Source organism: Anser brachyrhynchus (assembly GCF_964034855.1).
Source record: "Anser brachyrhynchus genome assembly, chromosome: 12".
NCBI classification, from domain to species: Eukaryota; Metazoa; Chordata; class Aves; order Anseriformes; family Anatidae; genus Anser; species Anser brachyrhynchus.
Window position 1 is genome coordinate 17,053,764 of NC_137707.1, and position 11,208 is coordinate 17,064,971.

The 11,208-nt window shown below is 43.2% G+C and overlaps 1 protein-coding gene across 1 annotated transcript in view; it reads left to right on the forward strand.

The window, feature by feature from the left end:
• LOC308176755 (uncharacterized protein) overlaps positions 1-10,017 on the forward strand; it is a 121,737-nt gene extending 111,720 nt beyond the window's left edge. Inside the window, exon 4 of the mRNA XM_080552903.1 lies at positions 9,770-10,017. Within this exon, the coding sequence (XP_080409029.1) occupies positions 9,770-9,799 (30 nt within the window). The 3' untranslated portion in view covers positions 9,800-10,017. The remainder of the gene's footprint in view (positions 1-9,769) is intronic.
• Positions 10,018-11,208: the final 1,191 nt, after the last annotated feature.

The window sequence follows — 11,208 nt, forward strand, 5'->3', positions numbered from 1 at the left end:
ATCCAATTCAGGAACCTCATGAATAGCAAGAGAAGGTCTAGCCACGAAAGTCCTGGCAATTACTTTGTGGTCTTTACAGGATGGGTGTCCTGAAAACCAAAGTGACAAATCTGTCTGTGTTTGAGTGGTCATCTATGCCTCAGTAAGCAGACTTTAAAGACAGGTTCTTAAAGCCAGAGGCACTCAGATACACTCCATTAGAAAACCATTCCATTTCCCTTCATGGTCTGAAGATTTAGTATCTTAGGGGCTTTTGCTCCCCAGTCAATAGTGGTGTTTGATAAGGGGGGAGGGGAGGGGAAGGACTTGGTTTCATAGTGCAAAGATTCCATATGTAATTTATTTAACTGTCAAGTACCTTTTCTTGTGAGTAATGTGCAAGCTCTCAGATATGGGAACTGAAGATGTAGAAAAGTCTCATGGTGAATGTTGCAAGAGATGCACAGGAGGTATTGGCGGGGTCCCCAAAATATGTTTCCTTTAAATATCTGTGAGCATTGGATTATCTATATTTAATTTGTTTGCTGCTTTTTATTTTTTATTATGGATTTCTGAAATGCAAGAACAAAAAACCCATGCCCAGATCTGGAGGAAAACGTAGCGTTTCTTTGTTTTCTTCCTTAGCATTCTTTATAATCACATCTCTTTCCAGAAAAGTGTGTGTATAATTGTAAGCTTGAAGGCTGCTTCTTAGGACTATCCTCTTTGGTAATTCATGAATATAAATGCTTCTAATACTTGAGATAAATGTATCACTTAAAATGTAAATATCTCAAAAAGAGCCTTGTATTCTGGATGCTTGCTGGTGAACTTTGACTTTTGGTCTTGCATTCTGCTTTGTGAATAATAATAATCTCCAGGTGCTTTGCCTGGCCATTGCCCAGATTTAGTCTATGGAACCATGTTTCTGTCTTGATGCAAACTGCATTATAAACATGCTTTGCTTCTGCTGACAGCAAAGAAACCACTCTGGGATAAACACTGGTATTAGCTCAAAATGTCTCTAAAGAATTGCAAGTATTTCATCAAAAGATTTATCTTTTGGTTTCTGTGGTTGTTTAAGGCTGTGCAATGACCCATAGGCAGAAACTGTGTGATGGATAGTCCATCAGTATTTCATATCACCCCAGCAGCCACCCTCTAGAAAAAGAGGCTGGAATTAAAAGGTTAATATCTGTTAAAACCTGACATTTTTGTAGTCTCAAGGTTCCAGTTCCTGAGGGAGAAGGCAAAATTTAATTTTCAGGATATATTTCAGAGTTGTGACTAGAAAAGCATATTTTGTTTACTTTGTTTGCTTTCTGAAAAATCTTGGTCTAGGAGAGAGTCAGTGTAACTCTAAAGCAACTGAGTTTTATTGAAGTCGGAACTGTTTTAGCTTTGCAACTGACAGTCTGTCCCTTCCATTCTTACCAAGTTAACCATTAGCAGGAAGGGGCTGGTAGACAATTTCAAGGGAGATGGAAACAAAGTTCACATTTGCTTTTCAGTCAATGTCTGTATTAATATGTTAAGTTGGTAATTGCTGTTGGCCATGTAGTAACACCTGCGTATGGCCTAGTGTAAACACAAAATTAAGTTGCCTAAGAGAAACTGAAACAAGAAGTGACCCACAACCAGGCACTAACTCCAGTTTTGCATTTGAAGTTCTTGTGAGGATCTGAGCCGTCACAGTTCCCAACCAAATAAACAGGGTCCTTCTGCAGTAGAGAAGAACAAGTTCCCTGCTGGCTAAATTCTCTTGAAGCAATAGAATAGTAACCAATAGAATAATTTGTTCTATTTTAATATTATATCTAGTATTGCAGACCCCTTTTTCATTTGATGTGGTAGGAAGGACAAGTTAATTCCTTCAGCTGACTTGCATATGAGTCTACTATTTCTTCTCACAGTTAATTCCCTGGCAGCTTTTGTTCAGTCTAATCCAATTCATTTTTTCACTTCATTGATATTTTATATTTAAAATTGCATTTTAAAATATGGACATAAATCTTGATCCTATTTGTAAATCAAAAACCATTAAAGACATATAATTATAGAAGTATCAAGATTGGAATCACTGTATGTGTATGTCAGTAATGTTTCATTAGTGACCAGAGGATTGTCAAATAATATTTTTCACTATTAACTGGAGAATCCTAACAGGTTTACATTTTCTGGGTTCCTTATCATGGGCATCAGATGGAATGATGCCCATATTAATATGTTTTATTATTATATTTTATAAAGGTGGATATTTTTTTTGAATTCCTAAATATACATTTTGAGGTTACAATATTGGCAAATTTATTGCAATACTACTCCATTTTTTTCTGACATGTAAAGCATAAAAATTTAATCATGCTTTACTAATTAAATATCAGTGTTGCAAATAGTTATGAGATTGCTATTTAAAAGTATAAACAATAATGAACTATGGTTACTTTTATGAAAATATACCTAATGGGTGAAAGAAAAGAAGGAAAAATACAGATTACTGGTGTTAAATCAAAGGATTTACCACCATTGGGCTGGATTTGGTTTTGCAGATCTTTCTCAAAATTTTTATTATTATTATTATTATTTTACTTCTTGAGTATCCCCACTGATTTCAATCAAGATCACTCAGAAGTTAACTATGACAGTGTGAAAGAGGGTACCAGAATCTTTCTCAGTGGGAGGTGGCAGCTACTCTTGACGGAAATAGTTAGAATCATAGAATCATAGAATTTCCTGAGTTGGAAGGGACCCATAAGGATCATCAAGTCCAACTCCTGGCACCGCACAGGTCTGCCCAAATGTTTAGACCATGTGACTAAGTGCACAGTCCAGTCTCTTCTTAAATTCAGACAGGCTTGGTGCACTGACTACTTCACTGGGGAGCCTGTTCCAGTGTGCAACCACCCTCTCGGTGAAGAACCCCTTCCTGATGTCTAGCCTAAACTTCCTCTGCCTCAGCTTGACACAGTTCCCATGGGTCCTATCACTGGTGATAATGGAGAATAGGTCATCTGCCTCTCCACTCCCTCTCGCGAGGAAGTTGTAGACTGCGATGAGGTCCCCCCTCAGCCTCCTCTTCACCAGGCTGAACAGGCCAAGTGACCTCAGGTGCTCCTCATATATCTTACCTTCTAGGCCCCTCACCATCTTCATCGCCCTCCTCTGGACACTCTCTAACAGTTTCATGTCCTTTTTATACTGTGGTGCCCGGAACTGCACACAGTACTCGAGGTGAGGCCACACCAGCGCAGAGCAGAGTGGGACAATCACTTCCCTTGACCGACTAGCAATGCCGTGCTTGATGCGCCCCAGGATACGGTTGGCCCTCCTGGCTGCCAGGGCACACTGCTGGCTCATATTCAACTTGCTGTCAACCACAACCCCCAGATCCCTCTCTGCGGGGCTGCTCTCCAGCGTCTCGTCGCCCAGTCTGCACGTATAGCCAGGGTTGCCCCGTCCCAGGTGCAGGACCCGGCACTTGCTTTTGTTAAACTTCATGTGGCTGGTGATCGCCCAGCTCTCCAATCTGTCCAGATCTCTCTGCAAGGCCTTTCCACCCTCATCCGAGTCCACAACTCCTCCAAGTTTGGTGTTGTCGGCAAATTTGCTCAAAACACCTTCTAGTCCTACATCCAAATCATTTATAAAAACATTGAAGAGGACTTGCCCTAAAATGGAGCCTTGAGGGACCCCACTAGTGACCATCCGCCAGCCAGATGTGGCCCCATTTACCACAACCCTTTGAGCCCTGCCTGTCAGCCAATTGCTCACCCATTGTATGATGTTTTTGTTTAGCTGTATGCTAGACATTTTGTCCAGTAGGATCCTATGGGAAACCGTGTCAAAAGCTTTGCTGAAGTCCAAAAAGATCCCATCAGCTGGTTTCCCTTGATCGACTAGATGGGTGATCTTATCATAAAAAGAAATCAAATTTGTTAGGCAGGACCTACCCCTCATGAACCCATGTTGGCTGGGACCAATGACTGCATTGTCTCCCAGGTGTGCTTCAATAACTTCAAGGATCATCCTCTCCATAATTTTACCAGGCACTGACGTGAGACTGACAGGCCTGTAATTGCTAGGGTCTTCTTTCTTACCTTTCTTGAAAATTAGCACAACATATGCCAGCTTCCAGTCCAATGGGACCTCACCAGATTCCCAAGATCATTGAAAAATAATTGAGAGAGGTCCCGCGATGACGTCAGCCAGCTCTTTAAAAACCCTGGGATGAATCCCATCCAGATCCATGGACTTGTATGGATCCAGGTGGAGCAGCAATTCCCGCACACGTTCAGGGTCGGTTGGGAGTTTGTCATTCCCACCGTCATGGTCCTCCAGCTCAGGGTACCCTGGGTCCTGAAGCCCATCATCAGTGTTGAAGACAGAGGCAAAGAAGGCATTAAACGTCTCTGCTTTGCTTATGTCATTGTCTGTGAGGAGACCCTCCCCATCTAGTAGCGGACCTGTGTTTTCTTTGGTTCTCCTTTTTCCGTTCACATATCTAAAAAACCCTTTTTTTATTGTCTCCCACAGACATGGCCAGCTTCAACTCTAGTTGGGCTTTGGCCACACGAATTTTCTCCCTACAAACACGAACAGCATCCCTGTATTCCTTCCTCGTCGCCTGACCCTCCTTCCAGCAGCCGTACGCTTTCTTTTTTTTGCCTAAGCTCCAGTAGAAGTTCCCTGGTCAGCCAGGCAGGCCTTCTGCCCCGCCTGCCTGACTTCCGATATTTTGGAATTCCCTGATCTTGTGCTTTTAGGAGGAAGTGCTTAAAGATTGACCAGCACTGATGGACACCAATGCCTTCAAAAGCAGTTTCCCAGGGGACCTTGCTGACTAGTTCCCTGAGCAGCCTGAAGTCTGCTTTCCCCATATCCAGGGCTGAAGTTTTGGTGACAGTTTTCCTTCTGTCACCATAAATTCTAAACTCAACCACTTCATGGTCACTATGACCGAGACGGCCGCCAATTGCCACATCTCCCACAAGACCCTCTCTGTTCTCCAGCAACAGATCTAGGAGGGCACCTTTCCTAGTTGGCTGTCTCAGCACCTGCACCAAGAAGTTATCATCTAGGTGCTTTATGAACCTCCTGGACTTGCTCTTGTCAGCCGTGTGGTGATCCCAGTTGACGTCTGGCAAGTTGAAATCTCCCATTAGGACGAGGGGAGTTGATCTCGAGGCATCTCTTAGTTCTGCAAAGAATAATTCATCAGCGTTGTCGTCCTGGCCAGGTGGTCTGTAATAGACTCCCACAACGACATCCCCTTTATTTGTTCATCCCTTAATCCTTACCCAGAGGCTCTCAACTTTGCCATCGCCAACTTGAAGTTCCACACAGTCCAGCCCATGCTTCACATACATAGCCACCCCGCCACCTCGCCTACCCTGCCTGTCCCTCTTGAAGAGCCTGTAACCATCTATTGCAACACACCAGCCACAGGAATCATAGGAACAGGAATCATCCCTGGTGGGATGATTCCATAGTTCTATGTTTCAGGGACAAAATTAGAAAGGCCAAAGCTCAGCTGGAGCTCAATCTGGCTACTGCCGTTAAAGATAAGAAAAAAAGTTTTTACAAATACATCAACACAAAAAGGAGGACTACGGAGAATCTCCATCCTTTACTGGATGTGGGGGGAAACTTAGTTACAAAAGATGAGGAAAAGGCTGAGGTGCTCAATGCCTTCTTTGCCTCAGTCTTTAGCAGCAAGACTGGTTGCTCTCTGGATACCTGGTACCCTGAGCTGGTGGAAGGGGATGGGGAGCAGGATGTGGCCCTCGCTATCCATGAGGAAATGGTTGGCGACCTGCTACAGCACTTGGATGTATGCAAGTCGATGGGGCTGGATGGGATCCACCCGAGGATACTGAGTGAGCGAACTGGCGGAGGAGCTGGCCAAGCCGCTTTCCATCATTTATCGGCAGTCCTGGCTATCAGGGGAGGTCCCAGTCAACTGGCAGCTAGCAAATGTGACGCCCATCTACAAGAAGGGTTGGAGGGTAGGCCCGGGGAACTATAGGCCTGTTAGTTTGACCTCAGTGCCAGGGAAGCTCATGGAGCAGATTATCTTGAGTGTCATCACGCGGCACTTGCAGGGCAACCAGGCGATCAGTCCCAGTCAGCATGGGTTTATGAAAGGTAGGTCCTGCTTGACGAACCTGATCTCCTTCTATGACCAAGTGACGCGCTTGGTGGATGAGGGGAAGGCTGTGGATGTGATCTACCTTGACTTCAGTAAGGCTTTTGACACCGTTTCCCACAACATTCTCCTCAAGAAACTGGCTGCTCATGGCTTGGACTGGCGTACGCTTTGTTGGGTTAAAAACTGGCTGGATAGCTGGGCCCAAAGAGTTGTGGTGAATGGAGCCAAATCCAGTTGGAGGCCGGTTACTAGCGGAGTCCCCCAGGGCTCAGTGCTGGGGCCAGTCCTCTTTAATATCTTTATCGATGACCTGGATGAGGGGATCGAGTGCACCCTCAGTAAGTTTGCAGATGACACCAAGTTAGGTGCGTGTGTCGATCTGCTCGAGGGAAGGAAGGCTCTGCAGGAGGATCTGGATAGGCTGGACCGATGGGCTGAGGTCAACTGCATGAAGTTCAACAAGGCCAAGTGCCGGGTCCTGCATCTGGGGCGTAACAACCCCAGGCAGCGCTACAGGCTGGGAGATGAGTGGTTAGAAAGCTGCCTGGCAGAGAAGGACCTGGGAGTACTGGTTGATAGGTAGCTGAATATGAGCCAGCAGTGTGCTCAGGTGGCCAAGAAGGCCAACAGCATCCTGGCCTGTATAAGAAGCAGTGTGGCCAGCAGGTCTAGGGAAGTGATTGTCCCCCTGTACTCGGCTCTGGTGAGGCCGCACCTCGAGTACTATGTTCAGTTTTGGGCCCCTCGCTACAAGAAGGACATGGAGGTGCTTGAGAGTCCAGAGAAGGGCAACGAAGCTGGTGAGGGGTCTGGAGAACAAGGGTTACGAGGAGCGGCTGAGGGAGCTGGGGTTGTTCAGCCTGGAGAAGAGGAGGCTCAGGGGAGACCTCATCGCTCTCTACAGGTACCTTAAAGGAGGCTGTAGAGAGGTGGGGGTTGGTCTATTCTCCCACGTGCCTGGTGACAGGACGAGGGGGAATGGGCTAAAGTTGCGCCAGGGGAGGTTTAGGTTGGATGTTAGGAAGAACTTCTTTACTGAAAGGGTTGTTAGGCATTGGAATGGACTGCCCAGGGAAGTGGTTGAGTCACCATCCCTGGAGGTCTTTAAAAGACGTTTAGATGTAGCCCTTAGTGATATGGTTTAGTGGAGGACTTGTTAGTGTTAGGACAGAGGTTGGACTAGATGATCTTGGAGGTCTCTTCCAACCTAGACGATTCTGTGATTCTGTGTTTTATGAGAGTTCTATGTTTTATGAGAGTTACTACGTATTACTCTCCTTCTCCCTATTAATACTCTCTTTTTCCCCAACGGAAAGGTCGCTGCCTCTCATTTTGATTTGATCCCAGAGTGGCTGGGAGGATGGGCAGTCATATGTTATAGCCAGGAAATGTAACATTTCTAGGGTGCTTTTCGAGTGTATCAAAACAAAATACAGAATCACATCCATCACACAAGCTGCAGGTGTCATCATGAAACACCAGCATTATCATCACAGTACAACTGATAGCGGCTAAAGCACACCTTAAAATCATAACTGCTTTTCATCTCAGCTGGGTTCTTACTCTCTTAAAATGTATTTTTCTCTTAGAATACTTCTTTGTCAGAGGGAAAATAAATGGAGAAAGAAAATTGAAAGAATTTGGCAAAAATATTGGAACTAAACAGTTACTGAATCTTGACCGTAAGGTGTCATAGTTTTTCAGCATGAGGCTTTCTGGAGGCACAAGGGTTCAGAGCCTAGTGCTGGTCTCTCCAAAGCAGACAGGTCCCCATGTATGTAAAGCTTTGTGTTAAGCCTGCTCTGTAGAGGCTGTGTCCAAGCTGACAAAATGGAAAATTCACAGTAGACTGTCTCAGTCCTTTTAGTTTGGGATATTTTTTGGATGAGCAATTTGTTGCTCTACTGTTCTCAGTAGTGGAAGTAGGGTGCAGGGAAGGAGGCAACATATCTTAAGGTTTGGTGCCACCTTTGTCCTTCCTTTCCTAGAACAAATAATTATAGAAACAAAAAGTAGTTCCAAAGATGTTTACAAGCATTTTCTTTTCCCATCACTCCAGCCTCAAACATGCCTCACCTTGCTACAGTAAATTTCTATTCAAAATGAGCCCCTCACAAATGGCTTCAGATTTTTCAGCATCTAAATTTCTACAGTCACAATGAAGTTCAGATTTTTATTTCTTTAAGACCATTTCCATAATCCCCTTCTGTCTACTCTGTAAAATAAGAACATAATCTTTCAGCTGAGAGTCAGGAACCCGAATGAAAAGAAGATCCAACAGTCCATAACAATTGGTCTGAAACCCATGGATCTTACAGTAAAACCACCCAGGGGAAAGGTTAAGGGCTGCCTGTTTGTCACCTGATAATGATTTTAAAAGGGCAATATATCCTCTCTCTCTTCTTTGGCCAAGAAAAGCAGAGGAAAAGATGAAGGGATGGGAATAGATAAGACTCTTTCTGGAGGGGATTGATTTGTACCAGTGTTACTGAGTTTTCTATGTCACTTATGATTTATTTGCTAAGAGAAGAGCATGAAGAGGATTGGGACAGGACTTGGGCTGCTTTCTGGGCAGATCAGAGAGCCACAGCATGTACCTACTTCACCCAGACTTCACTAAAATCTAGGTAGAACCAATATGGTTATGGATAACACCAGAGTGTAAACCACATTGGAGGTGATATAGCAGTAATAATAAGATGGTCCCAAGAAAATACCATAAAGAAAGAAAATCTTTGGAAGTCTTAAGATTAAAGAGGCTGCTGAGGGTTGAAGGTTGTCCCTACGAGAGAAAAGAGAGATGCAAATTTCACTTCATAATACTCTCTGAACTTAAATGCAGCCACAGAGCCCCGTGAGGTCCAGTGGGAATAATTTGATTCTTTGCACTTTGCATATTTTTCTTTTTTTTTTTTTAATACCATTCTGAGACATTGCAGAACTGACTCATGTCTCTGTACAACCGTGTGACACTGATTTGCTTCCTTAATGAATTACATGGGATTTCTAGCTGATTTGTTCCTGTACTACTATTGTCCCTAGGTTTCATTTTGAAATTTTGCAGTGGAAAGCCACAAACCACAGCTTGATTACAACTGGGGTTAGTGCTAGAGATGTGTCATGCGTATTTTAATTAGGAGCAAACACAAATTAAATTCCAGGATAAAATACTGTCATATTTTAACATAGGTCTTTAGGGGGTCAATACTTTCATGCTTTGGCATGGATGAGTGTTGTTAATGTTAACACTGATTAAAGCACTGAAAGTAATACTTTTCAGATTATAGTATATTGTAGTCATAGAATGATTTGGGTTGGAAGGGACCTTAGAGATCATCTAGTTCCAACCCCGCTGCCATAGGGGGTTGCTGTATGTCATAGTTTTTCTTCTGGCACTTCGTTGCTGGCTGGAGAATGTGGTGAGATAATTATCTTATTGGCCATTATGGAGAAATACTGAATTCTACCATAGGGATATCTATCTGTATATACAGAGCACTATATATCTGCTTATCAGTACAGAGAATGAAGTAACAGGGATAATTGTGTGTGCACCCATATATATATGTGAAAAGAGAGAGAGGTTGATTGATTCTTGCATGCAAAAACAGTTATTGACAGAAAGTGTTGCTCTTTCACCAGCTGACCTACATGACAGAAGCCAATGCCTAAGGGTGTAAAACGAAAGAGCATGAAGTTGAAAATGAAGATGTCTAATTGTGGAGATGTGCAGCAGAGAATATTGTGCCAAGTAAAAGCTGAGAGTTATATTAAGAAGTCTGCTGGTCTTGAGACAAAATCTGACAGCTTACAAAAATAGTGTGATATTTCCTTGAAACGATTATGGTATGAGAATATTTGTTTTAACATGTGGCAAGCCTGGATATCATTTTAAATCTTTGAAAGAACTTTTTCATTCAAATCTGTGTTTGACTTAGGTTAAACTAAGCTATTGATTTTAATGTTGTTTTTAGCTTGAAATTTGTCCTTTTTTTGGGGGGGTGGGGGTGGGGGGAGGGGCTAATCCAGTTAAGAGACTGTTTGCCCAAATGTTTGCTCACTTTTTTTCAACTATATCAAATCTAAGATATTGTCTCTCCCTATGTCTTTTGTTTGGTTCTCTTAAAATACCATTTCTGTCAGAGAAAAAGAAACTACAGCAAGATGTATATGATGATAGGTTCCAGGCAAGAGAAAACTTTCTGGTCCTTCCTCGAGCATGCTTTATCTTTCCTATTCTTAGCCCAAAATCAACTCCCATGACAGAGAGGTGCTGTTGCATATGTACTCCAGTGATCTCTTTGCATCCATTGGCGTAACACCTGAGCTCCAATATGATTCCTGTGATGTGGCCAGGTGAAAGGGGTAGAAAGAGTGACCTTGTTCTAAAAACAGACCAAGCCTTGCCTGGGCATGGGAACAAATGGTAGCACTGCTTGAAGGGCAGAGATCTTTAAAACACACTATATATGAAGATGGCTAGGGGATAAAGTGATGATTCCTCCTGGTAATTCCATGCTAGGTTATTACAGGGTGAAGTCTGTGTATTTAGCACTTATTTAGAGAGTTTAGAGAATTGGTAGATAACTACATACCTTCAGTGTCATAGAACCTCCAAAGCAATTATCACAAATCACAGCTGTCTCAATTATCTCCTGAGATCATGTGTTATCGCATGGACATATGGGAGAGAAATATTATTTTTTTTTCAGAGTTGCTATTAAATGTAAGCAGTATTTAATAAAGGACATTCATTTGACTTGAGGAAATTCATCTGCAGGTGATGTGAAAGAGTATGCTCTCAGGTATTGCTTGCAACATGGCAATTACAGATGCTGAGGAGGCAGTTTATTGAAACTAGTGGGAAAGGGGGGTCACAGCATTAATCTCATGAAAAATCTTCCAGGGAAGAACTGGTGAGTAAGTATGCAGTCACATTTGAATACTTTACTTAGGGGAAAAAAAAAACCACACATATTTAAGACTTTCAGGGTGCTACAATGGAACAGGAACTGGGAGTAATCCTTTGAGCCAGCACAACCTGCCATGTTGACCCCAGTGAAGGAGCAGGCCAGGCCAGA